Source organism: Ascaphus truei, chromosome 7, assembly GCF_040206685.1.
Source record: "Ascaphus truei isolate aAscTru1 chromosome 7, aAscTru1.hap1, whole genome shotgun sequence".
Taxonomy (NCBI): Eukaryota; Metazoa; Chordata; class Amphibia; order Anura; family Ascaphidae; genus Ascaphus; species Ascaphus truei.
This window is the reverse complement of record NC_134489.1, coordinates 60762419-60784185: the sequence shown is the minus strand read 5'-3', so window position 1 is coordinate 60784185 and position 21767 is coordinate 60762419. Positions and strand designations below refer to the sequence as shown.

The window sequence follows — 21767 nt, the reverse complement described above, 5'->3', positions numbered from 1 at the left end:
ATATTAAAATACTATATAGACAGAAGAGGGCTAATAAAAACGCACCTGCATCCAATACAATGTGTGTGTTTGTACAATATAAACATGTAAATTCTTGGTGGTATACTTTTTATTCAGATTGTCTGAATACTACAGATACAAAAAAACATTTAATACAATATACAATGTTCAAAAAATAAATCGTCTCCTTGTAAAACATATAAAAAGCAATAAAAACGAAAAGTATACAAAAATATATTGGCATACAAAATGTATGAAACAAATATAAAAAGGCATGTCTGTGCAAACACGTTTCTTGTTTATGCCAGAACTTTGGTTCCTTTTTCCATTTCTGGGTAGTCATCCCTTTCAAAGGCAAACATAGACTCTAGGGGGAACAAAATAAAAACATAAATTTAAACAGTAAACTACACAACTTCAACTTATTCACCCAAAATGATCACATAATATTACGTTGCATTTAAATTGGTAAGAGGGAGCAAAAAGACAATTTCTGCTAAAATATTATAGCAATACTGGTCAACTTCTGTTTATATGAAAGGCTCCTATATATTTTGCTGAAAAATTCAAGTTAATATCATTTTTTTTTCGCCTTGCACAAACAATCTCTCATCCCAATGTAAATCAGGTGTCCCCCACATTTTCAAAGTAAATTATTTTTAGATGTTGGTTACTATAATTGTAGCCTACAAGTCAATGGAAACATTTTCACGAGCCCCTAGTGAAAATATGCACACTTTCAGGACTCTTCAACTAATGTTCAAAGAGGTCCCCCCAACAAATTAGTAGAAATGCCACATTATAATGTAAATTTGGCTAAATATAAAAAACATTAAACTTCAACATTTTGCAAGCATTTATAACAAAGGAACAACATATGTTTTCATGGTGCTTACAAGTGAATTTTAGTGAAAAAGTGCACTTTAATTAGCAGGAGCAGAAAGGCCCACACACACAAGAAACTCTTTAGTTTTTCTGTTCAGAGGCCTCTTAATATATACTGTACTGGTTACTGTACAGTGTACACATATACAATTTTATCAACACAATAATAATTTGTATACAGTATGCATGTTAATGATTCATATTTTTCTTTGATTAAAATACCTATTTTCTTTTAAAAACCTAATAATGGGTGCAAGAGACAGACAATGGTGCTCCTGAGCAGGCAGGGGAAAAAGATTGTGCACTCCTGTGCTACATTATATTTTGTGTATGCTTATAAGTTTAGCACCAAAAAAAAGTGTGCTCTGATCACGGACATTTTAAGTGAAACTTCTATGTCTTTTGTCACTGTTTTGTCACAGAAATTGTAATGGTGATGTTTTTAATTAATCAAAACCCAATTTCGGTGCCAAAATGTAAAGAAGTTTTACTTAGAACGCGTGTTTTAGCCATTTGCACTTCTATATTTATAGTAACTGAATTCCTTGTGTGTGTGAAATTTAGCAACATTACAGAATCTGGACTGCAGAAGATGTTGGTGCACCATTCAGAAATGATGATAGTAATAAAAAAGCTTAAATACCTTCACTGTGGTCTAGGTCTGGTCTGCAGGAGAGAAAGAGCCAGGCCAGGCCAACCAAGAGAGATACCACTAAGTTCACCACTACCCATGGCTGAAGAATCTGCTTCTCTGTATCTGCCTGCCTGAGAAACAGAATATAAATAGACTTCTGTAATGCTTTGATTTACACGTGACCTGCTGAAGTCAAACTTAGAACGATTAAAAATATATATATATTTCACGTCAGGGATGTTAATTTTACTCCTGGCACCTATGTTACGGCGCAGTGCTAACACAGCAACGCAACCTATCCTTCTCTGCTAGCACAAGGGTTGGATGCGCTGTTGCCAGACGCGGCGGTGACTAAAGTCAGAGCTGCGCCACTTAGAACAGGGAAAAATAGGGGAGTGGGGGAGCTTGTGCGTCAGTCACGGAGTGTGTCTGCCATGGAGTGTGTCTGCATGTCAGTGTGTTCTAGGGGCAGCTGGCCTGGGGGTCAGATTAAAAAAACAATCAGGGCCAGTAGCTGAGGTAAAGCTGTGTGCAACTCAGGGCTCCAGCAATTAGGTGGCGCTGCAGAGCTCACATAGCAGTTTCCTCCAAGGGTCTCAGGCTGGCTCCTCTCTGCGGTGTGCTGGTATGTTTGATGTGTGTGCGTGTCAGTGTGTGTCACAGATACACAATAACACACAATCTACCACACAGCCGCTGCCAGAGGGGGTGGTGGGTGGGGGTCTATAGCCATGAGACCCCTCCACCCCACACACGCTCCTAAAAATGTCTGGCTCCAAGGTTTGTATATTTTGTATCCACTTGTTTCACATAAATATAAATAGTCAGTTTCAGTGGTTGAAGGGCGATGGATGTGTAATTATACATCTACAATGTCACTTTTCTTTTATTACATCAGAAATAAATATTGCCTAACTCTTTCTAAAATACAGACCACATAGCTTCACCCAAAGATTTAATAAATGTAGACCAACAGAACCATTACTTTTTAGCCCATTTTGATGACTGATCAATGTACCGTCCCGTGGGCTACAAATATCTTGAATACATTGGAAAACAAAAGATTTTCAGGACCCAAAAGCGTAATGCAAGGCCTACTAAGGGAACAAAGTTTCTCTGCTAGAATTCATAAAAATGACATTTTTGGTTGTTTTTTTTAATTATTTTTTTAACTACACTGAATCGACTACATCATTATCTTGTTGTACTTCAATAACAAAGGTCTTCATATACAATCTTACCACAAGCTGCCATTCTGTGATGGAGGTGTGTAAAAGTTAATCCTGTCACTTGTCATCTGCAGGCTCAGTGCAAGAATAAGAGCGATAAAATACACTAATAATAAAAAAAGAAAGAAAAGACGGTTGTGTAAAAGTTAGATTGTGCAAAACACAAGAGACATTTACAGTAAGTGTTAACACGTTTTGCATTTTCTTTCAGGAGGATTCGCAATGAAGTGTAAAAAAAATATTTGTGCTGCTCGGCTGCCAAACGGCTCGTTTAAAAAAAACAAAAAACTTTTACGGCATGGAGACCGGAGGGTTCACAGGAGCTGAACTGCATTATTGGCAGCTCTGAGAGCCCCAGGTTCTCGAGATACTTACCAATGTAAGCTACTAGTGTCTGTGTTCCTTCCAGGGAACTAAAAATGGCCACCAAATCTCATCGGCCAATAGGAAGCAGATTGCTGCTTCATGTCGTACGGCCAATTAAACGCCCTCAGAGAACTCCCGTAACTACACGAGTAAGTATCTCGGGAGCTAAAAGACCCTCTTGACGCCTGTCCTATAAGCACACAATGGGTTAATATGGCAGGATTTCTATTTAACTAGCGGAGTAGTGATGCCATTTTGCAATCATTAAATAGATGGTGCCACATAGCGGGGGGAGTTTGTAATTCAATGTAATTGGCTCGCTAAGCAAGTATCAATTTGGTTGTTTTTTTTACTTTTTTATTACTTTGAGGGAAAAGGAATATGATTCTATTTTCTTCAGGTCCATGTAATTCTAATCGTGTGTGGAATCTTTTGTTCGTCCCCTTGACCTTTTTGGCCAATTATGACAGCATAATTATCGGCTAAAAGAAAATAACGAAAGGAAAGGACCAATAATTTGTCTGTATTGTACAGTATATACAAACAGTCTTACCAGAAAAGAGATTAAGAATAGGTAGTAGACACTCATCTGGTTACCACAAAAACATTAAAAAAAAAAATCTGAATAATTATACTTGTCTAATATTTTTTTAAAGGGTGCACATCACCTATATATAAGCAATTAAACATGCCACTGCCACTAGTTCACTTTAGTCCTAGGACGAACTGCATCTATACGTCAAATAAACATGGAAGCAACATGCTCTCATCATAACTTCATACTTGACCATGCTACAAGCATCTAGAACACTGTTTCTCAACCAGGGTGTCGGGGATCCCGGCTGTGCCGCAACCTTCTGCCAAGGGCGCAACGGCCCCAGGGGAAAAACTAGCTGCTCGGCGGGCACCGCCCATGCTGTCTGTAGATGTAGAGGCTGCAATCCACCGCTCTTCCCCGGCACAGAAAAGCCCGTTCATCTCCAGACAGAGCAGGATGTACCCGTTGAGCAGCTGACATGTCTGAGGTCCATGGGAAGGTGAGAGGAAAGGGAAGGTGTGAAGGTTTTGTGTGGGGAGGAGAGTGTGATGGCTTTGTGTGTAGGGAGGGTAAGAGAGCTAGTGCTTTTTGTGGGGAGGGAGGGGAAGGTATGTGGTGTTAGTAAAAGAAGGGGGGTAAATGTGGTGTTTATAATTAAGAGGTGTGTGTGTGATGTGAGAAGGGGGGGGTAAATGCGGAGTGTGTGTTGGGTAAAAAGGCAAGTGGGATGTGTGAGGGTGAATGTTGAGTGTATAATTGCAGGGTGAGTGAGTGTGTTGCTTGTGAAAAAAAGGGTGAGTGTGTAAGCGAGGAGAGGGATGGGTGAGGTCTGAAAAGCAGGGGTGCACCGAGACATTAAAAATCCTTCAGGGGTGCCCCTGCTCAAAAAAGATTGAGGACCACTGATCTAGTTGGTTCTATACTTACAGAATGAAGCCACAGCAGATGGATCCAGGGTAAGGAGACCACGAAATGCATCTGGTGCTCTTGCCAGATCAATCCTGATAATAATGATAAGCAAAAGAAAATCATACTTTTTTTTTGTACCACAATGTAAAATAAGGGAGGAATCAAGGAAGAAGACAAATCTTACATAGAGAATAAATGATTCACTTACCTATCAAAGGCTGAAACTGTGCTGAGAGCCAACAGGAAATACAGGAAGCACTGGGAAGGGTATGCCAGATCACAGTAAACTTGCAGCAGGTTAGAAAGATTTGATAGTTGGTTACCCGCAAGCACATAAATTACAGTGATGTTCCAGATAGCGTAACCAGCAAGGAATCCGCTACAAAATAGTCCGATCACCCTGCAAACAGAGCAGTTTGTTAGAAATGCATTCCACATGCATATGACATACTGATACTGCTGCCCTACTCATCAATGCAAGCCACTAAGCACAGCTGTTTTGGCCATAATGTACCTGAAGCCGCGGTGCACTGTGAGAGAGACATCCATGCTTGTCCATGTTGGCTTTACATCCATAAAAATACCCACGTGCTCTGCGGTTTTGATGATGCTAGAACGATCAGCGGCTTGAAACTTCCCTGAAGTGAAAAACAAATCCATGTACTGTGTCAAATCAGGCATGCGGCTGAGGGGGAGAATTACATAGCAGTCAAAGTAATTTTTTTTTTTTTAAATAGTACACGTTCAATGTCTCCATAGTCAAATGTTTTTGGATTATTTATACAATCTTCACAATCTCTTTTGTGATAAGGCTGTTTGTAAACTGGTGTGTATAAATAGAGATTGTTAATCCAGAGTCATTCCCCTCTCAGGTTTTGTTTGACTACATTTGTTTAAAGAAATTAAGAAGAATGAATAATAATTAGCATATAATATTTAAATGAAAGCAGTAGTTTTCTGTTTTTTTAAGTTCCCACACGCATGGAGCGCAGAACACAATCTGCACAGTAGTGAAACAGAGGATGACTCCTCTTCCGTTTCCCAAACAAGGGCCACCGCGGTCACATGATCGCTACTGTAAGCAGTCACATGACTGCGCTGTGCCGCAACACTCAAGCACCACAACCCTTCCGGCACTCAAAAGATTCAATTGCACAAAGGAATATTTCACTGGCTATGTGCAACCTTGCAAGAAGTAGAATAGCTTCACTTTTTGGTATATGCTTGCGATGCTGCTTTAACGCTTCAATCTCTGCAGCAAGGGGAAAACGGTTTCCTCAATACGTGTGTGTAAGGAGAGTCGATGTGTCTTAACTTACGATTCTTCTCCACAAACAGCTTGCCCACAGGCTGGCTAGTGGCTGATGGTGCAATGAACACAGGGTGCTGTTCGAGAGCCTTCATCTGTCCGTCAGGAATAATATCTTCCTCCTCTACTCCCAACTCATTAGGGAACTCCGGTTCAGCAGACCGGTTCTTCCTAGCAAAGAGAACATATGAGGACTTGGATTTAAAAAATTTTACTGCTGGGAGATCTGCCTACTACAAAATGCATTATGTTAAGAGCCAACAGGGAAAGTCTTTATAAAAATGGTATAAATATACTTATTACGTTACATATTGCATTATTATTTAATTGTGTAGAACAGGATGCTTCAACTAGTTCTACCAAGGCTGAAATACTGCCTTAGCAACTAGTAAGAAATGAGTAGGAGCAGAGAGTCTAACGGCCCCACGTCAAGGCACTTCACGGGTGCCAGATGAAGAGCTCTGGTGCAGAATAACCCCTCTGCAGGACGCCCAAGACATTACAAGACATTACCCTTCTTGCAGGGTAGCAGTTATTATAAGCAAAACTGGAGCCCCCACCCGGGCCAGTGGTGCCTGCAAGAAGTTATAAATGATGGTATCTATATGAGAAGTAAGACTGGAGTGAACGAATAAGGTACATTACTGTCAAACACTAGCTTCTGCGCGGCATAAGACATGATATGCAAGTACTGTATAATGAGATTTATTATGAATAAAATAAAGAGGTAAACCGTATAATAACTGTTGCACATGCCTGTAAGATAGTGCAAACAAATTAATGTACGCGTCCAGTGAGCTTTTAGGTTAAATAATTGCAGAATTGAGAGGCCCGGAGCAGGGGGGAAAAAAAATGGCCAGCCTGTTTTTATTAATTGTATAAATATTCTTCACATATATTATCTGTCCTCTTATTTAGGCTAAATCAATTGTACATTGTAGATAGATTTTTGGGGTTCAAAATTCAGCTTCTCTGATGTTTCCATTTAAGGGTTAATTTTTCGAGTTCTGTGAAACTGCTGAGACAAAGTTTTACAGAATGCAAAAGAAACACATTTGCTTGGTACAAGTGGGAGTAACACCGGAGTGAGATAAGTCTGGGTCTGGTGCACAGACAGCAGATGTACGACCTTCGAAAATGAATATATGCTTTGTTCTAGCAGCTGTCTCTTTATACTAACAAGATAGGAAATGGTTAAAATGAAAGGGTTAATTTGTAGTTAGGGAACAGCTTTATCACGCTTGTTTGAGGAATAGAAGCCTCAGAACAGAAGAGAGAAAAAAGTCTGTTCTCCAGTTATAAACCTGCATCTTGCCAGACTGAAGCTTGGTATTGTTGTAAACTGCCTCAAGAATAAATACATGGGAACTGCAAGAAACCTGTGTCGGACCAATTCGTTGGAAACTATATACAAGCAATCTGTCTTTTCACACAACAAGGATCTCATGGTATTTTCAATGACGAAACAGCATTGAATTTGAGGAACATTTCTTTTTATATACAGTACAAGAAAAGTCTCCATTGTAGGAGGAAAATAGGGCACTCTCGTGTCACCTTAGGACACATGTTGGAACATTCCACCATTCTTGTGGTCACTTCTTTACCCAAGATGCAGGTGCCTTCTTATAGCTAAATAATACAATTGTTCATTATCAATAAAGTTTATTCAAAGAGGCATAAAAAACTGGGCACCAAAATGTGTTATTTTTTTTTTATACAAATTAAATAAAACTGCTTTTATAATAGGTACAGAACAAGCAAGGTTTTCCTAGCCAATGTTTTCAACTATAAGAAGTCAACTGCATCTTAGGTAAAGAGGTGATCACGAGAATGGAGGAATATCCCAACATGTATCCCGAGGTGGCATGCAAATGCCTGATGTTTCTCTTATAATATAAACTTCTCCTATATACAGCCTGTTTATTAACACTTTTATCTGGCCCCAATGGGTGCACAGGGGATTGAACCCAAGTAAGCTGGATGGTATACAATCAAAAAGGCACTGGGTTACATCGAAATGTAATACGTAACTTGGTAAAAAGTAAAGTGACATTATGATGGGCTTTAGGGCTAACTATCTGGCTGTCCAACTGCAGTACTCACTTTGCTCTCCTGCGTGGTTTCCGAGCAGTGCCTTCCTCTGAGGGCTGGTAATCTCCATCATTCCCATTCTGCACTATGGATAAACTGGGAAAGTTTTGCTGGGGAAAAGATGTTTCAGCCTCTGGTGAGAAAATCAACACACAGAATTCAGTGTATGTATACAAGATTCTTGTTCTATAAGCTGGAAACTCGTTAGATCTGTGCAAAATGTGTGTGTGTGTGTGTGTGTGTGTATATGTGTGTATAAACACACACACAATACATATAGAAAAAGGTTTTATTCAAAAGGATCAACATTTCGTTTCTTCCTAAGAAAGGTCCTTGAAAGGACCAAAACGTTGATCCTCTTTAAATAAAACCTTTTTCTATATCTACTGGTCCTGAGCGTGCTTGATTTCTATATTTCAATATATTATTTACTTTCAGTTCCCTCCCCGGCAGATTTGCTTATTGAGTACGTGAGTACCGCTTTTCTAGATTAGATAGATAGATAGATAGATAGATAGATAGATAGATAGATAGATAGATAGATAGATAGGAGGCATGGAAAAAACCTTTTGCTATATATGACTCCTAACTGACCTGTTGATAATTTCTTCTTTTTCCGCTTCCTTTTTTCCGGAGTGAGGGGCTCCATGCTCTCAGAAGACCTGCGTACTGTACCCTGCACGATATCATCTAAAACACAATATACAAGGAGTCAGTGTGGAGTCCTATTTCTGCATTTGTTTTTTATATTGCACCAGCATATTTCACAGTAGTGTTAAAAGGAAAACACATTTAGACACAATTAAAAGTGTCATCCCACAACATGTCTTTGAAGGAAGTATATGACATTAAAAGTATTCAATATTCTTTATTTATATCTGATGTTTTTTACAGAATATTAAAAATGTAAAAAATATATCAGGATCGGTTATCTTCTGCCAGATTATAAATAGGGAAGTAGTGTTATCCATACAAATGATTATATTTAACACTTTGCTAATAATTGTAGAACGCCGCTCTCCTGGATTTATGTTAACACAACTTTGTATATGTTACACAACATTTGCAAGATCAGCGCACAATTTGTGATCTAGAGATTTTCAATAAAATGTTTCATAAAAATAAATGTTCAGCACGGTGTGTACTTGAAACCGAGCAGCAAAATCCTTCTAACCTTTTGGGTGCCTCGAGATATGGCGACTACGTCATGGGGTCTGGCACTCCAGGGGCGGCTTGATGGCGGTGCTGTCAGTGCCCGTGCAGCGACTCCTGCGCTTACAGGGGCCAAGCGCTCTTCCCCACAACAATTAAACTGATTGGTGGGGGAGAGTGTGGGGCCTCTTTAACTCTACCTTCTCCGGCGGCACCTCCTCATGCAGGGTCCCGTCATCATGGCACAGCGACGTCAAATGGCATTGTGTTGCGTTGTTACTATGACAACGGGATGGCCTGTGGCACCGCGTTCCAATGACAATGTGACGCTGCATGGTGCCATGACATCACATTGCCATGGCAACGTGACACCATTTGACGTCTCGGAGCCATGATGACGGATGCCGAGGAGATGACGCCGGAGACGGTAAGAGCCGAGACCACGCACATGTCCCTGCACTGAGCCCCGCCAACATCCCAGCTGGCCCTGACGTAGTGGCTACATCATGCTCGCAGAGTGCTTTCTTTCAGGTTAGATTGGGTCCTGCGTTCCCACAGAATCCAGGATGCGCTCTGAAGGTAAACGGTAGAAGAGGTCAACTCCAATTCCAGGTTGAGGGCCACGCTGTGCCGAAGTGGTTATGGGACTCTGGTGCTGTGGTACCTCCGGCACTCAAAGGGTTAAACATTATATAGAATTACAACAACAAAAAACTCTCACTCAAGAGTGAGGCAGACTGGCAAAAACTTGGCAGAACTGTGCAAACCTGCACCGGCCGATAGGGTCGAATAAGTGACATCATCATTCACCGACTCCAGATACCGGATGGAGGGCATTCACCAATGCTGACACGCCAGAGAACACCCCCCGCGGTAGGCGAAAACTCACCATGCAGACAAGCCTTACACGGACTTACCCTGGAAACAGCAGGTCACAGTACCTGCATACCTTGTTCCCATGAACAGCCACTGCGATAGTAAGTGTGCACTTTTAATTACTTTTTAAACCTTAACGGAATAAAAATGTTATTACGCCCTAGAAGCGTTTCTTGCGCTCTTTCCTATAGAATACTGACCTCAAGTGACTTCCAAGATCACCATCAAGAGCTGCAGCACATCCAATTGGCATCCGGTCTGCCCTCCCTCACCAGTAACATTGGACTCACATTGTTTCAGACTTTTTTTTCACTTTTGACACATTCATGGCTCCATTGATATGTTAACCTATTTCTAATTACTACACTCCTCCAGTATAATTTTTTAGCACGTTTTCTCCTGCAAACATATATGGGGCGTAACTATAGCCCGGGCACCCGCGCTCTTCGGTGGCGCGCCCTACCCCCCCTGTCAATGGCCCATCTGTCTCTCTTCAGATAACAGACAGGCGGGGGAAGATGGTATGCGGCGACTTTCCCCCGGCGTTAAACAGAAGCTGATAGAGGAATCCGCACTTGTTACACAGGCAGAGCAGGACTAGGTTTTTATTTTAAGATTTGTTCTGTCTCTTAAAGAGCCCGCTGCCAATTCATGCTTGCATGCTAATAAACAAAAGTGATCTGCCTGTATCCTGCTTACATGCGTTGCCAGTGCTGACGCACATAAAAAGAGGACATTTTAAATATGTATTAAGGGGTGTGTGAGGTTGTTTATAGGTTGTATGCGGAGTGTCACAGCCCCTCTGGAGATGACGTCACCACTCCGAAGTGATTACGCGATCACTTTGTCCATGACGACAGAACAGCAGAGGAAGAATCTTCCCCTAAGATCGTGTGCTGCCCTCCTGTGATCTCCCCTCAAAAAACAAGCAGGAACATTATGAAGTAGCGACGACATCATGGGGCCCCTAAAATGCCAGACCCAATGACTTCGTAGTTACGTCCCTGGGCACCCAAAAAGTAAAAAAACAACGCATTTTGCTTACCTAGCGTACTGCTTGACTTTGGCCTCTTCTTCTTTGGGCGACTAAGGGGAATTTCATCTGAAACAAAACAAAAAGAATAAATAAAGACACTTGCCATGCAAAGCCAGCACCCACTGGGAAATGCTATTCCTCCCCCTCCTCCCATGTGCTGTATGTGATACAAGCACTAGAAAAAAATTATTTACCTTGAATTAGTGTACTTTGGTCCCAAGCAGGTTTCAGTGCAAACATAGAACAGAAAAAAAGGGTAAAAAGTGAATAATCTGCAACTTGAGATCCATGATGACATACAAACAAAATACTTGTCCCAGCGATTAAAAGATAACCGATTTAGATTACATTTTTTTGGGGGTGGAAGTGTGTGTGGAAGTGGAAGTGTGTGTGGAAGTGGAAGTGTGTGTGGAAGTGTGTGTGGAAGTGGAAGTGTGTGTGGAAGTGGAAGTGTGTGTGGAAGTGGAAGTGGAAGTGGAAGTGTGTGTGGAAGTGGAAGTGTGTGTGGAAGTGTAAGTGTGTGTGGAAGTGGAAGTGTGTGTGGAAGTGTAAGTGTGTGTGGAAGTGGAAGTGTGTGTGGAAGTATGTGTGGAAGTGGAAGTGTGTGTGTGTGTGTGTGTGTGTGTGTGTGTGTGTGTGTGTGTGTGTGTGTGTGTGTGTGTGTGTGTGTGTGTGTGTGTGTGTGTAAAGAAGCATATGCATAGCATTGTGGATAATCCTGGACACATGATACATAAAGCTTGGCCCCCTGCAGACGAACTTACTAGAATTCCCTCCTACTGTCTCTATACGTTCCTCTACCTACCAATTATATTGTAAGCTCCTTGGAGCAGGGACTCCTCTTCCATAATATTACTTTTATGTCTGAAGCACTTATTCCCATGACCTGTTATTTATATTATTTATATGATTACAACATGTATTACTAATGTGAAGCGCTATGTACATTTATGGCGCTATATAAAGACATACATACATACATACATACAATACACACACACACACACACACACACACACACAGCTCTACATCCCCAAAAAATGTAATCTAAATCTGTTTTTAAATCTATATACGGTATTTTTTTTTTAATTGTAGTTTTTGTGGTCATTTTCCCCAGCTGTGGAATACAGACTGGTGTAAAGTTTGCATTCCAGAGCATAAAAGTGCATACCATTCCCCATTCCAGAGCACTGTCGTGTGCCTCTTTGCCCACTTCCCAGGTGCAGAGAATCCCCCCTTTTCCACTTCTCTGCTGCGAGTGACAGGGCCGCCAGGAGGAAGTCCCAACCACAAATATAAAGTGGTTGCTTTGCAGGTAGGAGGGACAGACTGCACCCCACCCCACCTTCGCCTAGACACCCCCTCTGACCTGCCCACTGAGAAAGAGCCAATGACCACCAAAATGTTGATATCACTTCAATAAAATACGTTATTTTTTTAATTATTCAAGTCCCGTGAGTGGCGATCTCCTCTACATTATACAGTCACCGCATCGTCCGTAGTTGGTTTAGAAATACCCTGAGGAATGTCCTTTGTAACGTTGATGATATTGTGTGAACTACAATATCATTTTTCTACCATTTCCAGATCCGTATGCTGTATCAGTTCAGGCCGCTGGTTTGCGTGATGTTTTCTACTGATTTTTCATAAAACGTGCACAAGCTTAGACTTCGTTTATCCAAAGTGCAGAGCAAAGGTACCTGGGGCTCAGAGCAAAGCTTAAACACCATACACATGTATATCTTCATAAATAGATAAACGGATAAGAAGTTCCTTTGAATATAATCCCTTCTTTAATACAATCCTGAGTAGAGAGACATGGAATGGGTTTGTATGGAGATAGCACCTACTTGGAAAGTTCTGTATATAAAGTGTACAGTAATAGCCAAGCGAAATTCTAAGGTGCAATAACACTCCTCAACCTCTTCACATACCGCTTTCCCCGCTCATACTCAATTGGAAACATATACAAGCCGAGTGATGTGGTTTTTACTCACTCATTCCGTGGGATGTGCTTCTTTTTAGAAGTTTAAATCTCTTGAAACACTCCGGTGTGCAACTCCGCTGGGTGAATGCAGGGGTAAAATAGTAGAATTGCAGAAGCTCCACCATCCAATCCACATAGAGAAAAGAGGGCGACTCAATATTTCCAGAAACGATGGTTTAATGGAACAAGTTAAGCAGAGGAAAGCAGAAACACGACCTACATGTTCGCGCTGCGCTTGTTCACGGTCCATGACCGTGTCCTTGACCGGGAACAAGCGCAGCGCGAAACATGTAGGTCGTGTTTCTGCTTTCCTCTGCTTAACTTGTTCCATTAAACCATCGTTTCTGGAAATATTGAGTCACCCTCTAGTCTATGTGGACTGGATGGTGGAGCTTCTGCAATTCTACTATTTTTCCCCTAGATTTAGTTTAGCTTAAGGACTACCACTGTTGTGTGTGTGTGTGTGTGTGTACGTATACAGTATGTGCACAGTCTGCTATGTATATAGGGTAGTATACAAAGGGTAGGATATCACTGTCTGGTGCATAATTATGACCGATCCCTTGCCAGTAGTATGATACACACATACGCCTACAACTTATTTTATCTTTAACTGTTCATGCACTGTCTTTATATTTAATGTATAACCCTGGTAACCTAATGTAATGCAATGTTTTCATGTATAATGTATAACCCCGCTCGCCTAATGTAAAAATGTATTTGTAACCAAGTATCTGTCATCAGAAGTCTGTGCCCAGGACATACTTGAAAACGAGAGGTAATTCTCAATGCATTACTTCCAGGTAAAACGTCTTTATCAATACATAAAGTAATATTGGTGACATACTATATGCATAGCAGAATGTGACACTTTTTAGGCTTTTTACTAAAAACTCATGGCTGTTTTAATCACCATGATTTTAGTAATTTCATTTTTTTAAAATTATTATTAGGACTCATTTTTAACTGGTGCTATTAAAGCTGCAGTTCAAGCTGCCGTTTTTAAAAATATATAAATATTTTTCCTATTCAATGTGCATTAATACAATCTGCACACTGACAAGTGATTAGCTAAGATGCGGATTGATCTGTTCTCCTGTAATCGACTGTAATAGATTGCTTGCTCAGGGTTATTTAATTCAGTTCTTGCACAGCATTGTGGGCAATGTAGTTCCTAGAATATGATTGACTGGGCAGTTACTAGATACAATTGGTTCACTGCTAGAGAGAGGGCGGGGCTCAAGACCCAGAGCCTATCCGAAGGGGTAGGGGCTGTCACTTTGGAAATGTTTTCTACATTAGAAACATTAAAAATGTCTTTAAAACATTTTTTTTTTTAAATGCTACAAGTATTTTCTCATAGTACAGAACTGATTTAAAAAAAAACAAAAAAAAAAACACATGTAGGATATTGCATTAACTGCTGCTTTAAAAGTTACGTGGTAAAGATAGAGATAGACATAGATATAGTCACTTTTTAACCCCTTTGCAATTAGTTAAGATCATTTTGCTGCAAAGGGGCTAATGGATTTGTTATAAATATACATATCGCTATTACGGCAAAGGGATTTATTTTACCTTGGCATTGGTGGTAGGGCACGTGGTGATGACTGAAAAGAAAGAACACAGCTCATTAATGCACTGTTCATTCCACACGCAAATATCTTTTAACTACCTCTTTACCAACCAGCAATTCAATGGGAGAGATGCACTAAGCACCAATGTGGGCTATCGCACTTGGATACACTGCCATTGACTTTAATGACAGGTAACGGTGGAGCGGGGTGAGATCAGGACCATTCTATCCATTAGGCACAATCGGCACAGTGCCTAGGGCCTACGAGCCTTGCAAGGGCCTATGAAAAAGTTTGAGAGCTAGAAACCAATGTTGTTGACCCGAAAATAGGAAAAGGAAACCACAAAAATGTAAATGAATAACATGTCTTTACAAAACTTAACATGTCGCAACTCTCAAACTTCTAAATCAAAAGTAATAACTTTAGTTAAATGTTTATACACTAAACAAAATTAAAAAATCTGAACAAAACAAAAAATGATGTTAACTTTGCTGCTCTTTTTGTTAGTAAAATCACATATGATGTCTTCAAATGTTATTTCCCGCATTATATCATTTTCAATTGAAAGTAGTGCAAGATGGTCCTTTCTATCCAATGGTTGACCGAAGACAATTCTTTAAAAGTTTGAGTTTTCAAAAAGTATGTTCTCCTTTCGAAAAAATGGCAAGATGTATTCTAAAAACAATATTTACATTTGGAAAACTTGTAACCAGCTTATCCTCTATTTGTGTACTGCTTATTTCGGCCACAGATTTCTTGTCTGCATACATTTGCGAGAACAACAGAAACTAGGACCGCCGCCAGGGAAGGAAGAGCCGGGACAAGTGTCCTGGGCCCAGTGGCTGCGGGGGGCCCGGCTGGCCACGCTGGAAGTTGGGCCCGGCTGCCGGTTCTCTCGTTGCCGCTGGGCCCCGGCTCACCCCAGCTGCAGGCCTGTCTCTCCGTCACTCTCACTGCCTCTCAATGACCCCGGTGCGCACAAGTTGCTCGGCGCGGGACAGTGAGGGAGGTCCGCAGCTGGGGAGAGCCAGGGCCAGTCAGCAACGAGAGCACTGGCAACTGGGCAAAGAAGTTGGAGTGGGATGTATGTATTTGGGGGGTGGAGGGTTGTATGTGGGGGTGGGTTGTATGAATTTAGGGGGGGTTTGTATGTATTTTGAGGGGGAGGGGAGTATGTGTGTGTGGCCAGGGGGGAAATGAGTGTGAGGAGGGGGAATTAAGGGAGCGGGATTGAGTGAGGGGGGGGAGATTGAGGAGAGAGGGGGTGTGTTAGAGGTAGTAAGGAAGAGAGGGGGTGAGGGGGGGAGTGAGTGAGGAAGAGAGGGAGTAAGAGTAAGACGGGGGAGAGAAATACATGGTAAGAGGGGGGGGGGGAGGTGTGAAATGGTAGGGCTTACAAGACCGCCGACACGGGGTCCCGGGAAATCTGTCCGCGGCCTTGATAGAAACTCATCAATAAATGCATCTTCGAGATCTGAAGGATGTCAATTACTATAGAGAACAAGTGCTAGGTATATTACTTTTATGCGTAGGGCAGTTATGAATGAATATTCTATTTATACATTAGTTACAATTTAACAATACTTAATTAAATCAGCGGGTAACATAACACTTGTATAACTTTGCACTGTATTTCGTGTTATCAATAACTCGTGTAGTTGTGAACACTTAAATTCAATTTATTAAGGTAGCGTCTAGCAATCTGAGAAGAATAGATCTGTACTGCATATGCGTCACAAACTGGTAAATCACAATATGCACTAGTTCATGTGACGGATTGCGAGTGCGGCATGACGTAGGGGGTGGCCTACGAATGAAAGAGTGCCTAGGGCCTGCAAAGATCTTAAAACGGCCATGGGTGAGATACCCCACACCGGCACTTCGTGAATCCCGGCTAATGTGTAATTAAATAACATTTATTGTGCTTTGAATGAATCTAGATTTTAAAATCGCTGTGAGAATTCTATAACCATCTTGCACATTCATTAGGTCCCACCATATGAAACTAAACCTCATTTTTCTGTTATTAGCAAATTTTCAGGGAGAGATTAAGGGGAATCAAAGAGATCAAGTGAGACCGCAAACAGATTTCACTAGTTAGGGATTCCCGGATAACCTTGTGTAATATCCATTTTAAAATCTTTCACTTGGCTAAAACATGTGGAATACTTTAAAGTACATAGCAAACTGATGTGTGTGTGTTCATTTAGAAAATGGCTGAAAATGGTGAGCGCTCTATAGGGAGTGTCCGTGCTAGATAAAAAAGGGGGACTAACAGAAAAATGAAAACCAAAGTATTCTTTTATGGGTCCTCTTTATTTTGTCCAGTGCACTGATCATTTGAATACTTAGGTATTGTGTGTGTGTGTGTGTGTTATATACTGTATAATGTATGGTACACACACACTATATATCATACATATATATCTACTATACATACACTTTTCATACATATATATCTATATCATGTATCTATACATACATACACTTTTTATGGAAGCTCAAGGGGGTTACATTGCTACAATGTAGAAAAATAATAATATTTGGCTAGACCACACCACTTCATTCATAAGGAATTTCAGTAGTAAAAACAATCCAGCTAAATGACTGTGTTGCTGCATGTTTAGTTTATATAAGGTAATCATTACCATAGATTTCTCATTGGCTCATCTTTGCTTTGCTTCAATAAGAAAACCTTATGTGCAACTTTTCAGGAGTAAAAATCTCATAGAAAATATACTGTAACTTACTCATCATTCCATAACAATACACTGACATCCAGATCAAACAAGTTAAAATAAGTAAAACAAATGTATGCTGGCACAATACATTAAAATAGTGCATTTTGTCCAGCTGAAGGAAGCAAATATACTATTGAGTCCACAGAGATCTTTGCAGAACCTGCATTCGACTGTAATACACATACTGTATTTAATATCCATTAAAATTAACATGGTGCTTTTCATATCTGGAAGCACCGGACATTTTATATTAAAATATAGACAGACAGCATTTGCCTGAATATCTTGGTAGTTTCTTATTATCCTTGACTCGGGCAGGTTTTCAAAGACTTACCATTTGTTTCTTTCTCATCATCAAAAGTCAGTGCACATGCAGGATACTGAACAGTTCCTTTACACAACAGGGCGAACACTGATCCTCTTAATTCTACCACAGAAATAAGCCTCCTGATAAACTCTGGATTACAAAGGTTGGAACCTTCTGTCCTTCACGAATGGGTCACAGCGTTCATACACCCATGGGGTATTATATTTTCAGCACAACAATGACTGATTAACTCCTGCACTACCAGCTACGGCACCAAAGCAAATCAGGCCAAGAGAAATCTGCCCCAGACTCCACTGGCAATGTAGACCTCCAGGTCTCCGGGGATCTCTCTCACACTGTCCCCGCAAACTCAAAACCCAAACCCACTATGGTGCTTCAGGGGTTAATGTAGTTACCGTTTGTTTTACAAATACCACTTCACTTCCATGCCACTTCACTTGAGAAAGGCCAGCAGGCCGAAACGTTGTGTAGTCTATGGCAGCGGTGTGCAAAGTGGGGGGAGCGGCTGTTACAGAGGCCACACGCTTCCCCGAGGCATTTAAATAAATGCAGGGGATCGCGCAAGGCCTCTGTAACTTTCGCTTACCTGGAGTTCCAGTGACGCGTCTCCATGGCAACCGACGTCACGTTGCCATGTGACATCACGTTGCCATGACTCCGCGGCGTAATTTGACGCCGGAGCCGTGCAGAGAGGGGGGGCGCATGTTGGTACGTTTGCGCACACCTGCTCTAGGCATAATAAATGCTTGATGATTAAGAAATCTGTGTGCCCTTGTCCATTCATAGCTTTAGATATATATTAAATACATATTTTGCATATTTCTTGAGTTGTGGGGGAGGATAGATATGATTGCAATTAAGTATTAATGTTAACTCATTGAAAGTATCTTACAGAAGAGAAAGGTGAGTTTGCTAGAGTAGCCGTGTGTATTAACCCTGGTTGCATATCTAAGTCATGTGCTCAATTGTCTGCTGTTCGTGACAGATGGTCAATTGGGACGGATTGAGGGGAGATATTGTTAATTTGAGGGAACTTTGCAAAGGTGAAGTGGGGCACCTTGAGAGCTCTGTGTTAACCATTGTCCTGTATGCAGGTCAAATGCTCACAGGTAAAATGACCTAAAGTATACAACAAAAGACAGATCAGGGTATCGCTAGTGCAATATAGTATTGTCTAGGATACAAACAATGGGGCATGTGCATCGTGGAAAAATTAGTGCAAATTCTAGGGCACAAAAATTGCTCCAGATACGTAAAAAACATCATATTGCTTTCAATTAGATTTTTTATTTTAGAACATACTGTGTGATTTTTTTTTTTTTTTGCCACAGAATTGCACCACTTTTGTCTTGATTCATTGGCCTGGATTCACTAAACCGTATCAGCGCTTTGTGAATCCTAGCCATCAATCCCAAATACTGTGTATATCCTGCATGTAGTGGGGTCCAAGTGGAGCACCCCCATCATTATCTTTAGCTGTGACGTCTTCTGGAATTTACAGCGTGTACTTCATGCTACCATGCACTGTTACGCAGGAAGTGCCCCACTGATCAGCTGACATGTTTCAGGTGTGTTGGACGTGGGAGGAAAGAGGGAAATTTATTTATAAAAAGTTTTACCAGGAAGTAATACATTGAGAGCTCTCTCTTGTTTTCAAGTATGTCCTGGGCACAGTTATGATGACAGATAAGGCGTGAGGAAGGCTACTGCTTTTCTTTGTGGGCTAGGGCTGGGGTGCACAAACTTTTCAGTCTGCGTCCCCCCTGCTTGCTCTCCCCCCTCCTTGCCTCCGGCGTTAAATGATGCTGCAGGGTCACGCGAAGCCCAAGGTAAGGGAAGTTGCAGAGGCCTCTCGCAATTCCCCGGCATTTAATTTAAATGCCTTCGGGAAGAGCGCGAGACCTTTGTAACCGCAGCACCCCCTGGAAAATCTTATGCCCCAATCCCAGTTTGCGCACCCCTGGGCTAGGGGAAGGTATGTGGTTTAAGTAAGAGAAGAGTGGTAAATGTGAAGTGCTTAAATAAGGGCGAGTATGATGTGTGAGGGTGAATGTGAAGTGTGTAAGGAGGAGGGTGGTAGGCGAGTGTGTTGGGTGACTGCTTGTCTAAAGGAGGGTTAGTGTGTAAGCGATGAGGAGGATGAGTGAGGTCTGAAGAGCAGGGATGCCCAGAAGTTTTAAAAATCCTTTTTTGAGTAGGGGCACGCATGAAGGTTGAGAACCAAATACAGTATATACAAATGTAGGGCAAACTGAGAAAATCCCTGCCCCAAGGAGCTTACAATCTAAAAAAAGTAACAGTTGTTACATTTCTGCTAAGTATACATCAACACTACACACCTCTTAAGGCAGCGGTGTGCAAACTCCCCGTGCCCCCCTACCTCTAATGTTGTGTCAAATGACACTGCGGGGCCACGTGACGTCACCCGCGGCGTCATATACCGTCACACCTCCATGGCACCGGGCGTCATTTGACACAGCGTTGTCAGAGACGCGTAACTGAAGCCGGGTAAAATTACTGAGGCTTCGCGCTCTCGGTGCGGGACCTCTGTAAACACAGCACCCCCCCCCTACACCCCCCCCAGAAAAGTCTTACGCCCCCCCCAGTTTGCGCACCGCTGTTTTTAAGGCAAGGTTGGCAGTCAGAGCCAGTAACTATTGAAATATATATTTATTGGATAGCATGCACAACTGACTCGGTTAAAAGCAGTGTGCAACCTTCATGTCCTCAGGGTAAGACTATTTGGATCGGCTCTGCAGTACTATGCATGAATAGCTGCACTATGGGGTGGGTTACAATGCATAATGCCCGCTCAGATGTCGTGGTGTCTTAACCCTTGCAGTGCCAGGAGGCCTGCAACGCACAGGCCCCTCTGGCACTGCAAGGGTCAAAACCATGAACAGCCCTGTTTGCTTTATTACATGTCTATGTATTTGCATTGTTCATACCCGGATTCCCTCCATCACGGGAGCTCAGCACTATCCCGGCCTGCAGCCTTCACTCGCAGCCCTATAGAGACAACGACATCAAGCTGTTTCCACGGGAGGAGCCTTAAGCTGTTGTCATGGGAACCACAGTATCAGTGCATGGACTTCCGGGGTTAGGCCCCGCCCCTGTACTATTCTGCACAAGTTGGTCTATCTACAGAGTAGTGCATTGCAGGGTTAGTTTTATTGGGGCAGTCCATCCTAGAACTAGAAAAGTGAGCTAAGGACAGGGACACCTTTTTAATAAGTTAAATGCAGCTAACAAACAACAACAAAAGTATGAGTATATTTAAATCTTTTTTTTAAATTTATTTTTCCTATTTTTATTGTAAGATTATAGTTTATTTTTAACATGATTTTCAGATTATAATATACCTACAGTACATAGCAAAGGTAAAACAAAGCAAGTTATGTATGACATTCTACAACCTAATGTAGCCAGGTCCCCGTTTCTACCACCGGTGAGCGCTGCGAGGTTGCAGGAGGGGCGGCTGTGTCGCCGGGGGCTCCCGGCGCTGTATGGTCTAGGGCGCCGCCATCTTTAGCGCTCGCGCATGCGCAATGGAGCCCGAGTTCAATTAAATGCCGGGGGATCGCACGAGGCCTCTGCAACTTCCCTTACCTTGTCTTTGGCAATGCCGCGTCAAAAGACGCTGCAGGGTCACGTGACCCCTGCTCTACTAAATTCTATATATAAAAAAATAAAAATGTAACCAAAAAATTCACCAGCATGTATTACTCCTTTGAAACCAAATGTTTCAAGTATTCTTATGTAAGTATAGCCAATCCATCCTGTCCAATGCGTTTTCAGCATCTGTTAATAATAGGTGGTGTTTATACGTTGTAGCATTATGAATATATATGGTCTTCTAATATCACGTGGCCTTTGTCTGCACAGTATAAATTTAACTTGATCGGGGTAAATCAGAGCAGGTATAAAAGCATTAAATCTATTCGCGAGAACCTTAATGAATTTTTGTTAATAAGATTGGTCTATAGTTAGAACATAATGTAGGGTCTAGTGATGTCCCTCCACCGCCCGCTGTCCTCACTCCTCTGCCGCCGCCTTCCGCTGCCCCCCAAACCTACTTGGCCGTGTAATTTTTCAACCCCTCCCCATAA

General features: G+C 41.7%; 1 protein-coding gene across 3 annotated transcripts; it reads right to left on the bottom strand.

Annotated features, from left to right (window-relative positions):
* Positions 1-91: 91 nt before the first annotated feature.
* On the bottom strand, positions 92-20731 carry TMEM237 (transmembrane protein 237). 3 transcript variants are annotated; one of them, XM_075608646.1, is made up of 13 exons: positions 20607-20731; positions 14591-14622; positions 11220-11233; positions 11035-11091; positions 8556-8651; positions 7974-8094; positions 5881-6041; positions 5076-5199; positions 4770-4961; positions 4580-4653; positions 2761-2854; positions 1529-1650; positions 92-367 (listed from the first exon to the last, which is right to left on the bottom strand). In XM_075608646.1, the coding sequence occupies exons 1-13, from the start codon at positions 20619-20621 to the stop codon at positions 300-302; spliced, it is 1170 nt and encodes a 389-aa protein (XP_075464761.1). In that variant the 5' UTR covers positions 20622-20731; the 3' UTR covers positions 92-299. The 3 variants fall into 3 exon arrangements, with proteins under 3 accessions (XP_075464761.1, XP_075464760.1, XP_075464762.1); XM_075608645.1 differs by lacking the exon at positions 20607-20731 and adding an exon at positions 17665-17752; XM_075608647.1 differs by lacking the exons at positions 92-367; positions 1529-1650; positions 20607-20731 and adding exons at positions 3468-3596; positions 17665-17754 and having other exon boundaries at positions 2806-2854.
* Positions 20732-21767: the final 1036 nt, after the last annotated feature.